The sequence below is a fragment of the Manis javanica genome, chromosome 7, assembly GCF_040802235.1.
Source record: "Manis javanica isolate MJ-LG chromosome 7, MJ_LKY, whole genome shotgun sequence".
Lineage (NCBI taxonomy): Eukaryota > Metazoa > Chordata > Mammalia > Pholidota > Manidae > Manis > Manis javanica.
Genome location: NC_133162.1, coordinates 85,926,280 through 85,951,225, shown reverse-complemented (window position 1 = coordinate 85,951,225; position 24,946 = coordinate 85,926,280). Strand labels below are relative to the sequence as shown.

General features: G+C 37.6%; 1 protein-coding gene across 7 annotated transcripts in view; it reads right to left on the bottom strand.

The window, feature by feature from the left end:
• Nucleotides 1–24,946, bottom strand: part of LYST (lysosomal trafficking regulator) — a 239,092-nt gene that overhangs the window by 118,750 nt on the left and 95,396 nt on the right. For all 7 annotated transcript variants that reach the window (XR_012133309.1, XM_073241266.1, XM_073241262.1 and 4 more), the window contains 5 exons: nucleotides 14,342–14,540; nucleotides 11,988–12,119; nucleotides 9,005–9,632; nucleotides 8,134–8,308; nucleotides 310–479 (listed from right to left, as the gene is read on the bottom strand). Coding sequence is in view for 6 of the 7 variants with exons in the window: in XM_073241266.1 (XP_073097367.1) it covers nucleotides 310–479; nucleotides 8,134–8,308; nucleotides 9,005–9,632; nucleotides 11,988–12,119; nucleotides 14,342–14,540 (1,304 nt within the window). In the remaining variant the exon portion in view is untranslated. The remainder of the gene's footprint in view (nucleotides 1–309; nucleotides 480–8,133; nucleotides 8,309–9,004; nucleotides 9,633–11,987; nucleotides 12,120–14,341; nucleotides 14,541–24,946) is intronic.

Below are 24,946 nucleotides of genomic sequence, written 5' to 3'. Positions count from 1 at the left end.
CTGAGAATACAGGAACCACCTTCTTTTCAGTCAACCCTCTCGTGTTGATACAATGTACCAAAACTTAACTATCACTTTCTTCTATTTGATGCAGCATTTATTTGTTTCTAGTTTCTAGTCTAGTTAGTGAATGAAATACAAATGAAGAATTTACACTAGGAAGAATATCATATAGATTCACCTGGAAAATGACATTTGGCAGATTTTTTTCTAAAATGTCCAAATAATTTTGTTAAGAATCAGTTTAATAAATTTTACATCTAAGACAAACAATCCCAAATTATGGGGAGGAAGAATGAATCCACTTACTCCTCATCAAGGCTAATACGTCGACCAAAGAACATTTCAATGAAGCATTCTAACAATTCCTGAGTTCCCCGATGAAGATACAACTGGTTGGCTAGCAAGGAAAAGCCACGATTCTTCAGAAACTTATCTTTTTGTTCCTTAGAGGCTCTATTAAAATATGCACCTAAGAGCTAAGAAAAAAATTAAGATAACTTATATAATGTATTAAAACTGTATATAACATAAGCAAAGGAGTGTATTATATTTGTAAGTTGTTTAATTTTATATGTACAGAACATAGAAAGCACAAAAAAAAATGCCACCTCCATGGCAAAATAAAAATGAACTTTGTTTCTGACTTTTATGAAATGCTGCTGATGACTTTATCTTAGAGCTCTTAATATTTTGTGACAGGGAAATTAGCTTCTTAGCTAAGCATGGACACTGGCAGCATTACTTGAGTGTAAGTAGAATATTTGTGCCTAATTCTGAAGGAAAAAAAAATCAATCAACATTGTACTATGCTCTCTCTGCAAAAGGTGTGCATGCATATGTGTGTGTGTGTGTGTGTGTGTGTGTGTATGTGTAGCTTAGACAAATTATGCTGAGCACAAGCCTATATTTTCACCTTCTCTAGTATTTTCAATGCAACACTGAAAAAGCCAATTAATTATTTTTCCTGCCAAACTCAGTTCTCCATGGTTCTGATCTTAGAGCACAGTAGCACGACCCTCCTAGACTCAAGGCTAAACTCACTTCTGGCTTTTTTGTCCTTAATTACCTATGTAATCGTGAAGGCACCTCTTCTCCATTCCAGTGAGTGTCTCTCAAATCTGTCCATCCTGTGACTTCCTGCTTCCGCAGAACAGAAAGCCATCATTCCTCCCCCAGAATGTTGTGCCAGTCTGTTAGCAGAACACTTCCACCTCTCTCCCCTGTAATCACTCCCTCATAGGGTGGCAGACATTTCTCCCTAAACACACATCTACTTACTGCCCTACTTAGAAAGCTTTCTAAGTTTACAGAACTCAAAATACATTTTTTGCATGAATCCTTCCCTGGCTCTTCCATCAGAATGAATTGTTTTTCCTACGCTCCCACTCTTCTTTATTAACACTGCCATTGAAGCACTCATCAAGAAGTCCTCAATTTTACTTCATTGGGTATATCTCTCCCCCACTGAACTAACTCCTTGAATGCAGGGGCTTTTATTATTTCCGTTGTATTCCACATAGCTACAGGCTCAGTGTTTTGTGCATGGATGGAAGCTTAATAAATGAATGGGTTGAATTGCAAGTGATTAAACAACATCCTACATCAAGACAATTGAAAGAAAATGAGAATTATAAAATATTGGGTTGTTATTCAGTGGAAATTATTCATATCAAACATTTATTCATTCAACAACATACCTAGTATCTATTATATTACTAGGCACAGGATGCCTACCCTCATGGAGCCTATATTTCAGTGTGGAAAATTATAAAAAAAAAAACAAGTACAGAAATAAATTTAAAAAATACTTTTAAGACATAACTAGGATGTTATGCTCAGATAAATGAGGAAAGCTCTTTTGAAAGGTGATCAGGGAAGGCCTCTCCGAAAAGGTGACATCTGAGCTGAAACCTGAAGTAAATATCCAATGAACTGTGTTCCTCATAATTGGTAAACTTGAAAAAACATATTGACATGAATCAATGTATAGAGGAATACTTAGAATTGAATGAGAATACACGCAAAAATATGAGTAAGAAGTAACAAACTGAGAAGAGGATTAAAGATGGCGGCGTGAGAGGAGAGACAGAGGCTTCCTCCTAAAACTGGATACAATTAGAAAATTTAATTGGGGCAACTAATCCTGAGAGAGCAACAGGAAAGAGCACGGCATCAGACTGCACACACCTGGAGAAAAGAGCAGCCCTCAGTGAACAGGGTAACGTACCAGAGCTGTGGCTCCGTGGGACCCAAGCCCCTCCACCACCCAGCTCACCAGCGAGAGGAAGAAAAACGGAGCAGGGAGGGAGTGGAAGGCTTGGGACTGCTGAATACCTAGCTCCAGAGATCTGCTCTGGGAGCACAAATCTACATTTCATGGTGCTTTCATGAGACTCGCATGACTACCGAGTTGGAAAGTTAATACAGGCAGAGTACCTGGGGAGACTGGGATTCCGGCTGCTTGTGGAAAGCAGGGATCCATATCTGGCTGCTCTGGGACAAAAACTTATACCTGTGTGCCCGGCCCACTGGCTCAGGCAGTGGAGACAGGCACAGCAGCCTGAAAGCAGGGAACAGCTCTTTCCTACCGGCGGTACCACTCCCCTGCAACCCCTGACATTGCTTCAGGGGCTCAGCAGCTCCAGAATAGAGCTTCTGGACACTAGAGGGCGCCATATACAAACATAAAACGCCAAAGGAACCTTGTCCAGAGTAAAATTGTTAATACAACTCCCGAGAAAGATTTAAATGATATGGACCTCGTGACTCTTCCTGAAAGGGAGTTCAAAATAAAAATAATCAACATCCTAATGGAGGTATGGAAAGACCAAGAACTCAGGAATGAATTCAGGCCAGAGATCCAATCATTAAAGAACATGATGGAGGGTACTAAAAGCAGGTTGGATATGGTGGAGGAGACAATAAATGAAATAGAAACTAGAGAAGAGGAATACAAAGAAGCTGAGGCACAGAGAGAAAAAAGGATCTCTAAAAATGAAAGAATATTGAGAGAACTGTGTGACCAATCCAGCAGAAAAATATTCTCATTATAGGGATACCAGAAGAAGAAGAGAAAAAGGGATAGAAAGTATCTTTGAGGAGGTAGTTGCTGAAAACTTTCCCAATCTGGGGAAGGAGATAGTATCTCAGGCCATGGAGATCCACAGATCCCCCTACACAACGGACCCAAGGAAGACAACACCAAGACACATAGTAATTAAAATGGGAAAGATCAAGGATAAGGATAGACTGTTAAAAGCAGTCAGAGGCAGAAATAAGATCACATACAAAGGAAAGCCCATAAGACTAACAACAGACTTCACAGCACAAACCTTACAGGCCAGAAGGGAGTGGTATGATATATTTAATGCCATGAAGCAGAAGGGACTGGAACCAAGATTACTTTATCCGGTGAGATTATTATTTAAATTTGAAGGAGGGATTAAACAATTTCCAGATAAGCAAAAGCTGAGAGAGTTTACCTCCCACAAACCATCTCTGCAGTCTATTTTGGAGGGACTGCTATCAATGGAAGTGTTCTGAGGGTTGGATAGCTGTCACCAGAGGTAGTAAAATCATGGTAGGGATGGCAGAGCAGCTGATTGCAAGGCAAATGCAAAATTAAATTGACTATCCCCAAAGCCAATCAAGGGATAGAGAAAAAGTATAGCATCTGATACCTAATATATAAAGAATGAAGGAGGAAGAAAAAGGAGGAGAAATAGAAAAGAACCTTTAGATTGTGTTTGTAATAGTATACTAAGTGAGTTAAGTTAGACTCTTAGATAGTAAGGAAAGTAACCTGGAACCTTTGGTAACCACGAATCTAAAGCCTGAAATGGCAAAAAGGACATACCTATCGATAATCACCCTAAATGTAAATGCACTGAATGCACCAATCAAAAGACATAGAGCCACTGAGTGGATAAAAAAACAAGACCTATCTATATGCTGCTTACAAGAGACTCACCTCAAACCCAAAGACATGCACAGACTAAAAGTCAAGGGATGGAAAAAGATATTTCATGCAAACAATAGGGAGAAAAAAGCAGGAGTTGCAGTACTAGTATCAGACAAAATAGACCTCAAAACAAAGAAAGTAACAAGAGATAAAGAAGGACATTACATAATGATAAAGGGCTCAGTCCAACAAGAGGATATAACCATTATAAATATATATGTACCCAACACAGGAGAACCAGCATATGTGAAACAAATACTAACAGAACTAAAGGAGGAAATAGAATGCAATGCATTCATTTTAGAAGACTTCAACACACCATTCACTCCAAAGGACAGATCCACCAGACAGAAAATACGTAAGGACACAGAGGCACTGAACAACACAGTAGAACAGATGGACCTAATAGACATCTATAGAACTCTACACCCAAAAGCAACAGGATATACATTCTTCTCAAGTGCACATGGAACATTCTCCAGAATAGACCACATACTAGGCCACAAGAAGAGCCTCAGTAAATTGAAAAAGACTGAAATCCTACCAACCAACTTTTCAGACCACAAAGGTATAAAACTAGAAATAAATTGTACAAAGAAAGCAAAAAGGCTCACAAACACATGGAGGCTTAACAACATGCTACTAAATAGTCAATGGATCAATGACCAAATTAAAATGGAGATCCAGCAATATATGGAAATAAATGACAACAACACAAAGCCCCAACTTCTGTGGGACGCAGTGAAAGCAGTCTTAAGAGGAAAGTATATAGCAATCCAGGCATATTTAAAGAAGGAAGAAAAATCCCAAATGAATAGTCTAACATCACAGTTATCAAAATTGGAAAAAGAAGAACAAATGAGGCCTAAAGTAGGCAGAAGGAGGGACATAATAAAGATCAGAGAAGAAATAAACAAAATTGAGAAGAATAAAACAATAGAAAAAAATCAATGAAACCAAGAGCTGGTTCTTTGAGAATATAAACAAAATAGATAAGCCTCTAGCCAGACTTATTAAGAGAAAAAGAGAACACACATCAACAGAATCAGAAATGAAAAAGGAAACATCACGATGGACCCAACAGAAATACAAAGAATTATTAGAGACTACTATGAAAACCGATATGCTAAGAAGCTGGAAAACCTAGAAGAAATGGACAACTTCCTAGAAAAATACAACCTTCCAAGACTGACCAATGAAGAAACACAAAATATAAATAAACCAATTACCAGCAAAGAAACTGAAGTGGTAATCAAAAAACTACCCAAGAAAAAAACCCCTGGGCCAGATGGATTTACCTTGGAATTTTATCAGACATACAGAGAAGATATAATACCCATTCTCCTTAAAGTTTTCCAAAAAATAGAAGAGGAGCGAATACTCCCAAACTCATTCTATGAAGCCAACATCACCCTAATACCAAAACCAGGCAAAGACCCCACCAAAAAAGAAAACTAAAGACCAATATCCCTGATGAATGTAGATGCAAAAATACTCAATAAAATATTAGCAAACAGAATTAAAAAATATATCAAAAGGATCATACACCATGACCAAGTGGGATTCATCCCAGGGATGCAAGGATGGTACAACATTCGAAAATCCATCAACATCATCCACCACATCAACAAAAAAGAAAGACAAAAACTACATGATCATCTGCATAGATGCTGAAAAAGAATTTGACAAAATTCAACATCCATTCATGATAAAAACTCTCAGCAAAATGGGTATAGAGGGCAAGTACCTCAACATAATAAAGGCCATATACGATAAACCCACAGCCCACATCATACTGAACAGTGAGAAGCTGAAAGCTTTTCCTCTGAGATCAGGAACAAAACAGAGATGCCCACTCTCCCCACTGTTATTTAACATAGTACTGGAAGTCCTAGCCACAGCAATTACACAAAACAAAGAAATACAAGGAATCCAGATTGGTAAAGAAGAAGTTAAACTGTCACTATTTGCAGATGATATGATATTGTACATAAAAAACCCTAGACTCTACTCTGAAACTACTAGAACTGTTATCAGAATACAGCAAAGTTGCAGGATACAAAATTAACACACAGAAATCTGTAGCTTTCCTATGCACTAACAATGAACCAACAGAAATAGAAATCAGGAAAACAATTCCATTCACAATTGCATTAAAAAGAATAAAATACTTAGGAATAAACCTTACCAAGGAAGTCAAAGACCTATACCCTGAAAACTATAAGACACTCTCAAGAGAAATTCAAGAGGACACTAACAAATGGAAACTCATCCCATGCTCTTGGCTAGGAAGAATGAATATCATCAAAATGGCTATCCTGCCCAAAGCAATATACAGATTTGATGCAATCCCTATCAAATTACCAACAACATTCTTCAACGAACTGGAACAAATAGTTCAAAAATTCATATGGAAACACCAAAGACCCCGAATAGCCAAAGCAATCCTGAGAAAGAAGAATAAAGTGGCGGGATCTCACTCCCCAACTTCAAGCTCTACTACAAAGCCATAGTAATCAAGACAATTTGGTACTGGCACAAGAACAGAGCCACAGACCAGTGGAACAGATTAGAGACTCCAGACATTGACCCAAACATATATGGTCAATTAATATTCGATAAAGGAGCCACGGACATACAATGGGGAAATGACAGTCTCTTCAAAAGATGGTGCTGGCAGAATTGGACAGCTACATCTAAGAGAATGAAACTGGATCACTGTCTAACCCCATACATAAAAGTAAATTCAAAATGGATCAAAGACCTGAATGTAAGTCATGAAACCATAAAACTCTTAGAAAAAAACAGGGAAAAATCTCATGGATGTGAACATTAGCGACTTCTTCATGAATATATCTCCCCGGGCAAGGAAAACAAAAGCAAAAATGAATAAGTGGGACTACATCAAGCTGAAAAGGTTCTATACAGCAAAGGACACCATCAATAGAACAAAAAGGTACCCTACAGTATGGGAGAATATTTTCATAAATGACAGATCCGATAAAGGCTTGACATCCAAAATATATAAAGAGCTCACGCTCCTCAACAAACAAAAAGCAAATAATCCAATTAAAAAATGGGCAGAGGAGCTGAACAGACAGTTCTCCAAAGAAGAAATTCAGATGGCCAACAGACACATGAAAAGATGCTCCACATCGCTTGTCATCAGAGAAATGCAAATTAAAACCACAATGAGATATCACCTCACACCAGTAAGGATCCCCACCATCCAAAGACAAACAACAACAAATGTTGGCGAGGTTGCGGAGAAAGGGGAGCCCTCCTACACTGCTGGTGGGAATGTAAACTAGTTCAACCATTGTGGAAAGCAATATGGAGGTTCCTCAAAATGCTCAAAATAGAAATACCATTTGACCCAGGAATTCCACTTCTAGGAATTTATCCTAAAAATGCAGCACTCCAGTTTGAAAAAGACAGATGCACCCCTAGTTTATCGCAGCACTATTTACAACAGCCAAGAAATGGAAGCAAACTAAGTGTCCATCAGTAGATGAATGGATAAATAAGATGTGGTACATATACACAATGGAATATTATTCAGCCATAAGAAGAAAACAAATCCTACCATTTGCAAAAACGTGGATGGAGGTAGAGGGTATTATACTCAGTGAAATAAGCTAAGCGGAGAAAAACAAATACCAAATGATTTCACTCATATGTAGAGTATAAGAACAAAGAAAAAACTGAAGGAACAAAACAGCAGCAGAATCACAGAACACAAGAATGGACTAACAGGTACCAAAGGGAAAGGGACTGGGGAGAATGGGAGTGTTGGGAGGGATAAGGGCAGGGAAGAAGAAAGGAGGTATTATGATTAGCATGTATAATGTGGGGGGTGGGGTAAAGGGGGGGGGCTTTGCAACACAGAAGACAAGTAGTGATTCTATAACATCTTACTCTGCTGACGGACAGTGACTGTAATGGGGTTTGTAGGGGGGAACTTGGGGTAGGGGAGAGCCTAGTAAACATAATGTTCTTCAAAAAAATAAAAATTAATTAATTAAAAAAAAAAAAGAAGTAACAAACTTTGTCAGTCTATTACTCCTAAGTATAAAATAAAGCTTTAGGTCTACTTTATCATATATGTTCAAAATTTAAATTACGTATATTAATTTTTCTGAATTAACACATCTAGTATTTGTCCTTACTTTAATAACGCCTTGTTGTATAGCAGGTGATGGATGGTTAACAAGCACTAAAAGCGTGTCTGCTTGAATAAGCTCCAGTACATCTCCAAGCATGATGTCAGGCAGGACCAGAAGAACTCCACTTAAGAGTTCATATAGTCCACAGCAGATAGGCACCAAGCAGTCTTCAGTTACACTAAAACAGAGACCCAAAAAGTCTTAACTGAACAGTATTAGGGAGAAAAGTACATGATGATTACCTTAAGGACTGTGATGAGTAGTAATAATTTAAACATGTGAAACTAAAGTTCATAAAGTTTAAAAACAGTTTTCTCATTTCACTATGATTAACAGATTTGCAATCACTTTTTAACACCAATATTTTTTAGGCATATAGTCTACTAAATACTATTCTATGCTACATCTATGATGTTCAGTATGGTAGTCACTTGCCAGCTGTGTCATTTAGTCAGCTCTTCAGTTGCACTGGCCACACTCCAAGTGCTCAATGGGCATATGTAACTGGTGTCTACTACATTGGAAAGCACAGGTAAAGCACTTCCATTATCACAGAATGTTTAATTGGACAGGTGATACTTTCAGAAAGAATGATAAATCTTATAATTTCCTTGAAGAGTTGTTCTAATAACCATAGGAATTAAATAAACCACAAGATATTTTTTTTCTTTGAGAGCTATGCATGACTTAGTCTTCAGTTAAATATGGAATATCAATATTATCTAGATTAAGGGAAAAGACATCTTACTGTTTGTTATTAGTATGTATGTTGTCTTCTAAGACATGACAATAATGAAGATGTTTCTACAAGTGTAGATACTCTTCAAAGAATAGGAAAATGAGGTAGGGAGGGTCAACAAAAACATGTGAGTACCTGTTAGCATTGGTAGTTAGGTTGTAGTTTGGCTCATAGGTGAGAGAAAAGGCAAGGTTTTCCCAATCATCAGTGTTCTTGTCAATAAGACTTGGCCAATGGCCAAGAGCTGCAGATCCATTCTGGGAGGGAAAAGCTAGCCCTAGGCTTGCAATAGTGCTGTGGCTTTGCTGGAATGAGGCCAGTCCCTTTAGGTAATCAGGTCGACGTGGGCAGGACTCATCCCCAGGACTGTCACCATTTGATCTGGGTTCTGCTCCCAAGTCTTTATGATCTATTCTGACCACTGGAAATCCCACTGTTCCCTTTGAAACACCAGGGACAGTGGCTTGGGCTGAAAGTACAGCTTCCATTTCACAAACAGTTTTTGCAGACTCACAGCTACTGATGAAGTCATCTTCTTTGCTTTTTTTCAGCGTCTCAGAACTCTCCAGAGAATTCAGTTTCTCTGGTTGGGAAGTGACATCATTATCTGCAATATTTTGTAACCTGTCAATACTACAACCCAAACTTCCAGTCAGTTTTTGTGGTTGTATTAGAGATGAAGAAGTAGGAAATGCTGGTAGACTTCTAGAGCGCAACATGTTGGCAGTCATCTGTTGTGGAATAATATTGGAGGAATTGTTTCCTGGTAAGAGTAGACAGAAAAATGTTATTTAAAAACCTATTAAGTGGGACCACTTCTTTTCTGGACTACCAGACACAACCACAGCAATAACCCATTTATCTAGCAATCTTAAAGAATCCATATAGGTTAATGTTCCTAGTACTAATGTTTAAAATTCTTAACTTGCCCAAACTGTTTTTCTTTCAACTACTTTTTATTAAAATCTTCCAGGTGTTTTTTCCTGTCTGCTTAACAAAATACAATATTGACTGAATGAATCAAAGTCATCAGGATTAACTGTTCTACTATAGTGAAATTAAATGAATTAAGGGAAACTTAACTTGCCCCAGGCTAGCAGTCACTAGGATGCAGTTTGATACAATGGAAAGAGTGTGGGCTTTGCCACCAGTACTACTGGATCCAACTGTTAGGTGGCTTTAGGTAAATTATTTAATTATATGAGTGTCAGTTGCTGCAAATGTAAACTGAGGATCAGAATATAGACTTGGCAAGGTTGCTTAAGGATTAAGTGAGATCATATTTGTGATGCTTCCAGCATAGTGTCTGGCACATAATAGGGGCTTAATGAACAGTAGTAATAGTTGTAATTATTATTATTAGGCCAAATGGCCCTAGCCTGTTCTCTTTCTCCTTCACTTCTGTAGGCATGTCTAGTAAGAAGGAATAGTTTTTTCTTCTTCTTGCCATAGATCTCCAATTTGCTGCTTTTAATATCTGTGTAAGAGGAGGCCAGAAAAATCATTCTCATTCTAAGTGCATGGGATATAACTGAAAGCTACGCAAGGTGTGGGATACCAGCAGAATGGGGATCAACACCACCTGTGTGACTGTTAGAAATGTATATTTTCAGGCTCCACTCTATATCTACTGAATCAGAATGCATGAAGGAGGACCCGGGGATCTGTGTTTTAACAAGCTCTCCAGGGGATTGTTTTTTACATGCTAGAACTTGAAAAGCACTGATACAGAGTAAATAGGCACTGAATGAACTGCTGTAGAGCATAGGCTTTGTGGCAATAAAACAGCTCCTTAGCTCAGAAGCTTTTCTTAGCAATTTCTTGATTTTGGCTGAAGGGCTAAGTCTGCCAAGAGATTCTGCTCAAAAGACCTGGAAAAAATGGAAGCATGACTGTATTTAAAAGTGTTACAGAGCGATGCACAATGATTTTAAAACAGACATTTCCTATAAAATTCCAAATAAAACTAATAGAACACAGCCTTAAAATGTGCTGAAACACATCCTGCCCATCCATATCTCTATTTTACCTGCCACTGTTCAATAATACGCATTGGAGCTAGAGATAAAAGTAGGCTGGACTGACAATGAAAGCAATGTCTCAGTATGGAAGAGGACAGTGGTCAGGAAAGAAAGAGGTGTCCAATCAGTTCACACAACTAGAAGACATGTACCTATTCTTTCTCTATAAAAGTAGAGATGAGGTAGTCTGTTAAGAGTAAACTAGGAAGACAGAAAAATATTGTAAGCTTAAAGACTTGAATATATACTTGTGAGGGAAATAGTAGAGGGAATTGATTCTTTACATAAAGAAAAACTACAGGGCAGCATTAAAAGGCCTACTACAATTGAGATCCTTGTAACTGTAGGAATTCTCAGAGATAACCTTCTCTAGCAGCTTTCAGCAGCATGAAGATAGACTGAGGCAAGATTAGGGTTTTTGAGGTCAAGAATGCCAGAAGGCCAAAGGGACAAGGAAATTGAAGATAGTGTTAAGGAAACTATTGGCTAATGGGACCTAGGCTGGATGGGGATAACAGGCAGAAGGGAACTTGGGATGGAGATAGAGAAGCCAGAAGATAGGTTATTACTACAGTTTCAGAGGTGGGAAGCATTCTTAATGATGACAAAGTCCAAGACAGATGCATGCATATTGGAAGATAAAGTAGAGGGAAAGATCCCCAGTGTCAAGGAACGTGAGACTGTACTGTTGGATGGTCATTCACACAGCAAGTGAAGTTGTCTAGAATGATAAGTTTAGGTAGAAAGGAGAGAGTAAGTTATGCAAAGCTTTTGAGGAAAATGGGAAAATAAATCAGAAGCTTAATGAAAGACAAATGACTATGATAAGAGGGGACAGAATTTCAGAGCAGAACAGCATAAACCTCATTTGTATCTTAAGTTTCCTGAGTATTCCTTGCTATGTTGAGTGTGTGTTACTGACAGAAGAAACTAGTGAAATGAATTCCTTAAATACATTCTATAATTTTTAAATTTAACCTTCCATTTATTTAGTCCATCAAGTTATATTATACTGCTAAAACATGTATAGTTTATTTATCTGTCAATGTTCAGAACTAAATGAGGAAGGATTATATTTTCATTACTGTTATTTTTACCTTCAGGTGGTGAAGCAGTAAAATCAGATGGGCTTATTACCACAAATCCAGGGCTAGTAACAGATTTTCCTCCACTGCTGGAATGCCTCAGGTACATGATTGACTGTACTTTCTCCTGAAAGATCTTGCCATCTAGAATAAAAATTGAAACAGTAAAATTTTTAAACAGGATAAAACAAGAATATAACTTTAAAAGCAAATAATTAAATACAAATTTTTACGAAGATGTTCAAAGTGAAAACATATGGCATATTTTATACTAATGTACATTTGATTTTTCGTGACTATTACTAGCCACATTAACTTCTATTTTCTTTTTATTCCAATTGCAGTTATTTCTAGAGTTTAATAGCTAACTGTATACTTTTTTATATGTTAATATGAGCTCTTCAAGGAGACTGCTCATCTCTTTATTCCTTGAGGAAAGGACTGGGTCTTCTACTTTTACATATCCCCTTCAATGTCCAATATAAATCCAAAATTGCTATTTCCAGCTTCTTTTTTTCTGAGCTTCATACTTGCAAATTTAACTGCTTGATTTCGTAAGTGCACCACAAATGCAACAAAAATCTGAATCATCTTTCTGCCCTAAATTCACCCCTCCTGTTTTGTTCTCTGGTTCATGTGGTAGAAGCATCCATTTCCCATGTAGAAACCTGAAGCCACCCTTGACCCTGCCTTTACTTTATCCATACTAAGTCAGCCTCCAGGTTCCACTAACTTAATTTCCTGTTTCTTGAACTCTTCTCATCCCTAGCATAGTGCTACAATGCAGGCTTTTACCACTCTCACCTGGATGATTGTCACAGACTTCTAAATAGTATCCATGATGGGCACCTGGTCACCCTCAAATCCTCATAGTTACCAGAACTCTACAAATGTCAATCTTGCTTAAAATCTTCCAGTGGCTCTCTGTTGCTTTTTTACCACTCTAGATACTAAAGCCCAAGCTTCTTGTCTGCAAGAATCTCCATGATCTGTCTGCATTTCCCTTTTCAGCATTTTTTTTTTTAACATTACAACAACCCATTGCACACAGCATCTCATTAAGCTTTTGCTCCACCTGGAATGCCCTTCCCTTCACTGTTATTCAACCTTTAAGACTTAGAGCAGGCAGTATCCTGGGAAACATCCCCTCACCGTGCTCTATGCTACCAGAAAATGAAACATTTATATCACTGTGCTTTTCCAAACAGTGTAATTATCTGTCTGTGTTGCTCTCCCCTCCATCAGGCTGTAAGCTCCCTTAAGGTAGGAGACCATAATTTACTTATCTTTGCAACTACCCTGCTCCCAGAATCTTGACAGAATTTTATTCACTATACATGTACTGAACCCAATACAAAGTCATGCTGTCTTCATTTGGATTTTTACTGCTGCTGAATCATTTTATTCATATAATACATTCCTTAAAATGGCTATTTCACAACCAGTTTTCCTCTCTAAATTTACTATCTAGCTTTCTCACAGGTACATTCCTACTTGCTTTCTTACCACATTACGTTTTCTTAACTCTGTTAAAACTCTGACTATACCATCTTGTCCTTACACTGGTTACTCTTCCTTATAGTTCTATCCCGAGCTTCTTTTTTACTTCTTTCTGCACATTTCTTTAGTAGTTTCATCCATTCTAAGAGCTTCAGCTCCCTTCTCTATAGGTGGTTTCTCTTTCCTGAATTTTACTGCAATAATTTACTTACCTCATATCCCTTTGCTCAAAACAAACACACATGAGAAAACAAAACCCTTAATGACCTCAATGACCCCTAACCAGAATACAAGTTCAAATTCTCTGGCCTTACATTTAAGGGTCCATTTAATATGACCTTGGGAGAAAATGTAAATAAATGATGGTCCAAAATGATATTTATGGTATTATTTCTTACTACTCCTTTATCAATCCCTATACTTAGGTAAAATTCACTGTTCTTTATTTTCTCTTTCTATTTTTCCACCCTTTAAAACTCAATATCTTTACCTAGAATGCTAATTATCCAGTCTACCTAACATACTGTACCTAAATTCTTCAATGCCTATGTCAGATATATAATCTATTAAATCTCCTTTCTCCACAACTTTCTTATGGACCCCTCATTCCTCTGAAATCCAATTAGTTCTTCTATTACATCTATTAGGTACTTACCAAATAGTGCTTCTTACTGTATTTCAGTAGATGTCTCCTGTCTCTGCTTGTCATTTAACCATGTCTGGTTCATTTTATAGCCCTTTGCCCTGTCCCAATTTAGGGCAGTTTCTAGCACAGAAGTCATTCAATGAATATCAAATGTGGATCAAGTGGGAAGAAAAAATGAAAATGGAAATAGCCAAGATCTAACAAAAATGATTATACCTACCTATGTGCAAAGAAAAGTAGAAGTTTGTGGGGTTGTGACAAACATAAGTATTAGTAGGAGGGTGAACTGCTAAAAGGAAATTGAAGATAATTGCCAATAATTCCAAGTCTGGAGGTGATCCAAGGACTTCTGCTATAATTTTCACAAATGATCTGCAAACCTCTCGGGGCATGGATGTAAGCTGACCCTCTTTGTGTTCCTGAAAAAATAAAAGTCAAACTCTCTTGAGATTTAATGAAAACTGTCAACTAACAGTTTTTATTTAAGCAAAATATGCTTTTAAGATAGAATTGTATTGGTTTACTACTCCAGTATGACCATATTTGCCATTAAATTGAGTTGCTATTTCTTAATTCAATTAATCTTGCTATTAAAAATTCATTGAAACTGATGGCAATTTAAATTAAGCCCGTTTATCTTAATTAACTGAGGCAAAGTTATATTACCACACTCATGAGCATGGTCTCAGAAGTAAAACTGCCTAGATGTGCATTCTGGCTCCTTCACACACCAGCTGTCTGGTCTCGGGTATATTACTATCTCTATGCCTCAGTTTCGTTATCTCTGATATGGGAATAATACTAGCATTACTTACTTCATAGGATTATTACAAGGGTTAAATGGCATGTGCTTTTAGATAGTGCCCCACATGCAACAAGCCCCATATAAAGTCAGCTACTAGTAGTACCATTATCACTACTACTTCTTCTGCTACTTATTATGGGATCAGAAGGGACATTTCTGATAGACAAAAACTGATTATATTAATACAGCATGCTCCAGTTTACAAAGCTCTTTCTCACAATAGCTCGTTTCTAGACTATGAAGTCTCAAAGTGATTATATGACCAACTTCAACCACACAGAAAACCTATAAGTAGTGTGGTTGTAACTCAAACTCAGACCTCTGAACTCTTTCTACTGCATCACCTATTGCTTGGAATAATGAAACATGGTAGAATGCCAAGTAATTACTAAAAAAAAAATGGATATAAATAAATTATTTATATTCTCCAATTCTACCTCTCCAATAGTAGCAGCTGGCCTCCATTAAGGCTATGGGAGCTAAACTTCCTCATCTTCCCTCTCCCTATGCCCAAATACATATGTCTATACATTCACTTTTCTTCATTTACTCGTGTATTGCTGAAACAGAAAATTTCAAACCTAGATTTTTTGCTCTGAAACAGTATAGTGTGACTACCTCAGACTTAAGAAGAGAGCACTGAGTCTACAGAAGAAAACACAAAATGCCCTTTCCAAGATATCACAACTCCACATAGCCAGGCCAAGACAAGAACATGGGTCTCCAGATTTGCAGTTCAGCATGATTTCTGCTACAACCATCCTTTTTCTGATAGACAAAACTGATTATATTAATACAGCGTGCTCCAGTTTACAAAGCTCCTTCTCACAACAGCTCATTTCTAGACTATGAAGTCTCAAAGTGATTATACCCCTGTGTCTTCCCAACTCTCCGGTTGCCACTTCAATTATTCATTCCTATGTCCATCCCAGCCCATGTTTCTTTAATCTCGCCCTGTCCATTGACTCCTTACAGATAGTTGCTGGTAATTTATTTCATTAAGAAAACAAACAAACCTTAACATAACCTACTGGAAACCTTGTTAACATTCTGTTTCTCTTTTCTTTTGCTGTGGGACTTCTTCTTTTTTTTTTTTTTTGGTGTCAATAATATACAATTACATGAGCAACACTGTGGTTACCAGATTCCCCCCATTATCAAGTCCCTACCACATACCCCATTACAGTCACTGTTCATCAGCATAGTAAGATGCTACAGAGTCACTACTTGTCATCTCTGTGCTATACTGCCTTCCCTGTGCACCCTTCTACATTATGTGTGCTAATCATAATGCCCCTTATTCCCCTTCTCCCTCCCTTACCCCCACCCCAGTCTCTTTCCCTTTGGCAACTGTTAGTCCATTCTTGGGTTCTGTGAGTCGGCTGTGTTTTGTTCCTTCAGTTTTTTTTTTTTTTGGTTCGTATACTCCACAGTTGAGTGAAGTCATTTGATACTTGTCTTTCTCCGCCTGGCTTATTTCACTGAGCACAATACCCTCTACCTCCATCTATGTTGTTGCAAATGGTAGGATTTGTTTTCTTCTTATGGATGAATAATATTCCATTGTGTATATGTACCACATCTTCTTTATCCATTCATCTGCTGATGGACACTTAGGTTGCTTCCATTTCTTGGCTATTGTAAATAGTGCTGTGATAAATATAGGGGTGCATATGTATTTTTCAAACTGGGCTGCTGCATTCTTAGGATAAATTCCTAGAAGTGGAATTCATGAGTCAAATGGTATTTCTATTTTGAGTCTTTTGAGGAACCTCCATACTGCTTTCCACAATGGTTGAACTAGCTTACATTCCCACCAGCAGTGTAGGAGGGTTCCCCTTTCTCCACATCCTCACCAGCATTTGTTGTTCCTATTCTTTTCTATGTCGGCCATCCTATCTGGCGTGAGGTGATATCTCATTGTGGTTTTAATTTGCATTTCCTGATAATTAGTGATACGGAGCATCTTTTCATGTGCATGTTGGCCATCTGAATTCCTTCCTTGGAGAATTGTCTGTTCATATCCTCCACCCATTTTTTAATAGGGTTATTTGCTTTTTGGGTGTTGAGGCATGTGAGTTCTTTATATGCTGTGGGACTTCTTAATAATTGATTATTCTTCCTGCCTTGGATGACTCCACTACACACACTGCCTAAAGCTCCTGAAACCTGGTTCTTGTCTTCTACATTCTACTGAACTATTGCAAGTCATTAAGACTTTGAAGTCAGTGGCCCTTTCTTTACCTGTTTGCATTTTCTTAGAATTTTCTACAATATTTGGCTCTAGAGGCCACCTCTTTCTGGGCAGGGTCTGCTTCCCTCTGCTCATTCTTGGCGTTCGCTTTAATGAGTTTCCTGGTTCTGTTCTTACCTCTCCAACTACTCTTTCTACATCTCTTTCAATAGCTCCCTTTTTCTGTTTCACAGCCTGAATGCAGGTATTTCCTGTGGTGTAAAACTCAGTCCTCTACGATCCTTTCACTACATTTATCTTGTAGTGCTTATCTATCCCCATGGCTTTTCCATTACATCAGTGCAGACAATTACTTCTCTCTAATCCCTCTCCCCAGTTCCAATCTTGCACATCTAAGTGCACAGTGGTCACTGTCACAGAATGCCCTACTGTAATCTCAAATTCAGAATGTGTTAACTACAAAACTTGCATGTTCCAATACTTCTTTCTTTGATGATACTATCATTCTTCTACTCTCACAACTTGAGATTTTTACTTTATATATTCGAATTCTGCAGCTTCAACTTACACAGAATGAAGCCCCATTAATTGTTTTTACAGTCTCCTTCATATTTGCTCTCTACTTTTACACTTCCATTTTAATCACGTAAGTTCAGGTTTTTTACACTGTAGTCATGAACTAATGAAACTCCCTCACATCCAACATCCTACCAATTTATTAATCTTCCTTAAATACTATGAGTTCCTGAAAAGTAACAATTAATTTCTTTATATACTTCTCATAAGACCTAATGTAAAGCTATTCTTAACACATAACTGTTAATTTGATAAACTGGCTCTTTGAATGAAGAAAGGTGAAAACATACTTCTCAGGAAAAGGAACTGGTATCTGGATTTTCCCAGCAATTTTATAAATAAAATGGAAGTGAGACTATATACTGAAACCTCCAAGTTTATATGTGTTACTCTTCTGACATGGAAAGACAATAAGAACTTCACACTGTCATACGAACTCACTGAAAATGAAAATTTCAACAAATTTCGAAATGGATATAGAAAGAAACTGATTTAGAGAAAAACTGAAGCATAAATGATACATACAATATTCAGTAAGTAAGGGGCCTAAGAGATCACTGTATTGTATTCCTGAAGACAATGGTCTAATTTTCACAGGGGCCAAGAAAGTCAATGAAGTGTTGTTGTTTCTTTAGAATTCATTCATTAAATAAATGTTTATTGGGTGCCTATATGTGCAGGGTACCAGTGTTACAGTGTGATCAACAAAACACTATAAAGTACAGCTGCCTTCAGGAAGTACACAGAGGAAAAAAACCATAATCTCATAAATGACATAAAATCAACAAATTGTATATGTGCAGGGTTAGATCAACTGTAGACAGGGGAAAGAGCATATTTAGATGGACAGGGTAGGGAAAGCTTCTCTCAGGAAGTAAATTTAAAGTATACACATATCAAAATTCATCAAGCTGTACACTAAGATTTGTACATTTTATTGTATGTACCTCAATATAAAATACTAAGTTTTAAAAAAGAAAAAAAACCAACTGTAGTTGAGGCATGAAGGAGTTGGCTGGATGAAAAGAATGGGATCAATAACTTTTCAGTCAGAAAGAGTATCACGTGCACACAGGGGGGAAAAATGCTCACTTGGTTAAGGAAGAGGATAGAAGCCAGGGGCTGGCATGGCACAAGATGAGTCTGCAGTGGTAGCCAGATCATATAAGCCAGCTTACAGATACTGTCACAGATTATGGATTTTATCCCAAGTACAATGAGAAGCCACTAGTACCACTGAAACAAAGGCATTAAAAACATAAAGAAAATATTACTGATCCCAGGGAACACCTATACTTATCTAACTTGATAAAGTTCTAATAGATGCCTCAGACATTAAAAAACAAGAACACACCCTGGGAGACAGATTTTGGCTGTTTCTGTATGAGGGATACACACCCAGCCGCTCTGGGACAAGGGAAAGGTAGGCTGACTGAGAGGCTTCCTAGCAGCGAGAGGGCTGCTGAAGGGGCAGGGTTTGCACAGAGCTTGCTGCGTGGGAGAAGCGATAGGGAGACAAGGTTGTTTGGGCGCACTCTTCCCAGCAGATTGGGAACTTTGAGGAGCTTCAGGTGCACCATCCTCCTGGCTGGCTACTCAGCTCTGAGGCCCCCCCACTGTGTTATGCAGCCTGCCAAGCCTTCCTCCTGGAATGACGGCACCAGCTTGCAAACCAGCAGTCACTGCGCTGGTGTCAGGCCAGTCAGAGGGAGGCCCCGCCTACAACAGCTAGAAACAAAAAGCACAGAGGCTTATACCTGTGTGCTTGGCCCACTGGCTCAGATAAGGGAGACAGGCATGGCAGATGGGAGTAAGGTAACAGATTTTTCCTCCCCACAGGCACTACCTCTGCTCCACTATGACCCCCAACCTCATCCTAGGGGCTGAGCAGCTCCAGAGAATGGAGCTTCTGGGCACTGGAGGACATTACACAGAAATATGAAATGTCAAAAGAACATGGTTCAGACCAAAATCTCACAAATCTCAGAAAAAGGGTCAAATAAAACTGAACTCACCAATCTTCCTGAAAGAGAGTTCAAAATAAAAATAATAAACATGCTTATGGAGGTACAGAAAAATATTCAAGAACTCAGAAACAAATTTAAGATGGAGATCCAATCATTAAGAAATTCCATATTTGAAATGAAACATACAATGGAGGGATTTAAAAGCAGATTAGATGTAGTAGAAGAGATGGTAAATGAAACAGAAATTAGAGAAGAAAAACACAAAGAAGCTGAGGCACAGAGAGGAAAAAAGGAATCTCTAAGAATAAAAGAATATTGAGAGAACTATGGGACCAATCCAAATCGAACAACATTTGCATAATAGGGGTACCGGAAGAAGAAGAGAGAGAAAAAAGGATAGAAAGTGTCTTTGAGGAAGCAATTGCTGAAAAACTTCCTCAATCTGGGGAAGGAGATAGTCTCTCGAGCCATGGAGATGCACAGATCTCCCAACATGAGGGACTCAAGGAAGACAACATCAAGACATATAATAATAAAAATGCAAAGATCAAGGATAAAGACAGACTTTAAAAAGCAGCTAGAGAGAGAAAAAAGATCAAATACAAAGGAAAACCCATCAGGCTATCATCAGATTTCTCAACAGAAACCTTACAGGCCAGAAGAGAGGGGCATGATATATTTAATGCAATGAAACAGAAGGACCTTGAACCAAGAATACTCTACCCGGCAAGGTTATCACTTAAATTTGAAGGAGGGATTAAACAATTTTCAGATAAGCAAAAGCTGAGAGAATTTACCACCCAAAAATAACCTCTACAGTAGATTTTGGAAGGAATCCTATAGATGAAAGTATTCCTAAGGCTAAATAGATGTCACCCAAGGCACAGACAAAGAGTACAGAATATGATTCATAATATACAAAGAATGGAGGAGGTAGAAAAAGAAAGAAAAAAAAGAAACAATGTTTAGATTGTGTTTGTAATAGCACAAGAATTGAGTTAAATTAGACTGTTTGATAGCATGGGAATTACCCTTGAACCTTTGGTAACCACGAATCCAAAGCCTGCAATGGCATAAAGTACATACCTTTAGATAATCACCTTAAGTGTAAATGGTCTGACTGCACCATTCAAAGATGTAGAGTCACTGAATGGATAAAAAAACAAGACCCACCTACATGCTGCCTACAAGAGACTCACTTCAAACCCAAAGACATACACAGACTGAAAGTAAAGGGATGGAAAAAGATATTTCAAGTAACTAATAGGGAAAAAAAGCAGGAGTTGTGGTACTTCTATCAGACAAAATAGACTTCAAAAACAAAGAAAGTAACAAGAGACAAAGAAAGACATTACATAATGACAAAGGGGTCAGTCCAACAAGAGGATATAACTATTATAATATCTATGCAACAACACAGGAACACCTACATATGTGAAACAAATACTAACAAAATTAAAGGGAGAAATAGAATGCAATGCATTCCTTTTGGGAGACTTCAACACACCACTCACTCCAAAGGACAGATCAACCAGACAGAAAATAAAGAGACAGAGGCACTGAACAACATTTTAGAACAGATGGACCTAACGGACATCTACAGAACAGTCCATCCAAAAGCAAAAGGATACACAGTCTTCTCAAGTGCACATGGAACATTTTCAAGAATAGATCATATGCTAGGACACAAAAAGAACCTCAGTAAATTTAAAAAGATTGAAATTATACCTACCACCTTCTTAGATCACAAAGGTATGAAACTAGAAATAAATTACTCAAAGAAAATTAAAGACCCCACAAACACAAGGAGGCTTAAAAACATGCTCCTAAATAACCAATTGATCAATGACCAAATAAAAACACAGATCAAGCAATATATGGAGACATATGACAACAATAATTCAACACCGCAAAATCTGTGGGACACAGTGAAGGCCATGCTAAGAGGGAAGCATACCGCAATACAGGCCTACCTCAGGAAAGAAGAATAATCCCAAATGAACAGTCTAAACTCACAATTAATGAAATTAGAAAAGGAAGAACAAACAATACCCAAAGTCAGTAGATGGAGGGACATAATAAAGATTGAAGCAGAGATAAATAAAATTCAGAAAAATAAAACAATAGAAATAATCAATGAAAACAGGAGCGGGTTCTTTCAGAAAATAAACAAAATAGATAAACCCCTAGCTGGACTTATCAAGAAAAAAAGAAAGTCTACACATAGAAACAGAATAAAAAATGAGAAGGGAAAAATCACTACAGACACCACAGAAATACAAAGAATTATGAGAGAATAGTATGAAAAATTATATGGTAACAAAGTGGATAACCTAGAAGTAATGGACAACTTTCTAGAAAAATACAACCTTCCAAGGCTGACCAAGGAAGTAATAGAAAAATCTAAATAGACCAATTACCAATAAAGAAATTGAAGTGGTATTTCAAAAACTACCTAAGAACGAAACCCCTGGAACAGATGGTTTCACTGCTGAAATTTATCAAAAACTTAGTAGAGACCTAATATCCATCCTCCTTAAAGTTTTCCAAAAAAGTAGAAGAGGAGAGAATACTCCAAAACTCATTCTACAAGGCCAACATCTCTACTACTCTAATACCAAAACCAGGCAAAGACATCACAAAAAAATAAAGTTACAGAAAAACATCCCTGATGAACACAGATGCAAAAATACTCAACAAAATATTAGCAAACAGAATTTAAAAATACATCAAAAAGATCATACATCAGGATCAAGTGGGATTCATACCAGGGATGCAAGGATGGTACAACATTCAAAAATCTATCAACATCATTCACCACATGAACAAAAAGGACAAAAACCACATGATCATCTCCACAGATGCTGAAAAAGCATTTGACAAAATTCAACATCCATTCATAATAAAAACTCTCAACAAAATTGGTATAGAGGACAAGTACCTCAACATAATAAAGGCCATATATGACAAACCCACAGCCAACATCATACTTAACAGCGAGAAGCTGAAAGCTTTTCCTTTAAGATCAGGAAAAAGACAAGGATGCCCACTCTCCCCACTTTTATTCAACATAGTTCTAGAGGTCCTAGTCACAGCAATCAGACAACACAAAGAAATAAAAGGCATCCAAATTGGTAAGGAGGAAGTTAAACTGTCCCTGTTTGTAGATAACATGATATTATATATAAAAAACCCTAAAGAATCCACTCCAAAACTACTAGAATTCAGTAAAGTGGTGGGATATAAAATTAATATACAGAAATTTGTTGCATTCCTATACACTAATGATGAACTAGCAGAAAGATAAATCAGGAAAACAATTCCATTCACAATTATATCAAAAAGAATAAAATACTGAGGAATAAACCTAACCAAGGAGGTGAAAGACTTATACTCTGAAAACTACAAGACACTCATGAGAGAAATTAAAGAATAAACCAATAAATGGAAACACATCCCATGCTCATGGATAGGAAGAATTAATATTGTCAAAATGGCCATCCTGCCTAAAGCAATCTACAGATTCAATGCAATCCCTATTAAAATACCAACAGCATTCTTCAATGAGCTAGAGGAAATAGTTCTAAAATTCATATTGAACCACAAAAGACCCTGAATAGCCAAAGCAATCCTGTGAAGGAAGAATAAAGCAAAGAATTACGCTTCCTGACTTCAAGCTCTACTGCAAATTCACATTATTCAAGACTATTTGGTAATGGCACAAGAACAGACACATAGACCAATGGAACAGACTAGAGAACCCAGATATAAACCAAGTATGTATGGTCAATTAATATATGATAAAGGAGCCATGCGTATGCAATGGAGAAATGACAGCCTCTTCAACAACTGGTGTTGGCAAAACTGGGTACCTACATGTAAGAGAATGAAACTGGATTACTGTTTAACCCCATACATAAAAGTAAATTCAAAACAGATCAAAGACTTGAATGTAAGTCATGAAACCATAAAATGCTTAGAAAAAAACATAGGCAAAATTCTCTTGTACATAAACATGAGGAACTTCTTCATGAACATATCTCCCTGGGCAAGGGAAACTAAAGAAAAAAGAACAAATGGGGACCATATCAAACTAAAATCTTCTGTACAGCAAAGGACACCATCAGCAGAACAAAAAGGCATCCTATATTATGGTAAAATATAGTCATAAATGACAAGTCCAATGAGGGGTTGACATCCAAATTATAAAAAGAGCTCACACACCTCAACAAACAAAATGCAAATAAGCCAATTAAAAAAATGGGCAGAGGTTCTGAACAGACACCTCTCCAAAGAAGAAATTCCGATAGCCAACATGCACATGAAAAGATGGTCCACATTGCTAATCATCAGAGAAATGCAAATTAAAACCACAGTGAGATATCACCTCACACCAGTTAGGATGGCCACCATCCAAAAGACAAACAAGAACAAATGTTGGTGAGGATATGGAGAAAGGGGAACCCTCCTACACTGTTGGTGGGAATGTAAATTAGTTTAATCATTGTGGAAAGCAGTACAGAGGTTCCTCAAAAAACTAAAAATAGAAATACCATTTGACCCAGGAATTCCACTCCTAGGAATTTACCCTACTAATGCAGCAGCACAGTTTGAAAAAAGGCATATGCAACCCTATGTTTATCGCAGCATTATTTACAATAGCCAGGAAATGGAAGCAACCTAAGTGTCCATCAGTAGATGAATACAAATCCTACCATTTGCAACAACATGGATGGAGCTAGAGGGTATTATGCTCAGTGAAATAAGCCAGGCAGAGAACGACAAGTATCAAATGATTTTACTCATCTGTGGAGTATAAGAACAAAGAAAAAATTTAAGGAACAAAATAGCAGCAGACTCACAGAACCTGAGAATGGACTAACAGTTACCAAAGGTAAAGGGACTGGGGAAGATGGGTGGGAAGGGAGGGATAAGGGGGAAAAGGGGGCATTACGATTAACACACTTAATGCACCAGGGGCAGGATATGGGGAAGGCAGTATAGCACAGAGAAGACAAGTAGTGATTCTATAGCATCTTACGATGCTAATGGACAGTGACTGTAATAGGATATGTGGTGGGGACTTGATAATAGGGGGTGTCTAGTAATCATAATGTTGCCCATGTAATTGTACGTTAATAATATGAAAAGAAAAAAGTGACACTCTCCCAGCTGAGTGTGTGTTCATGGACGCCTGTACACAACCCATATTGGAAGACTGAAGTGTTTAAAAGAAAAAAAACAAGCACACAAACTTGAAATATAGTCCAATACAGCCCCCAT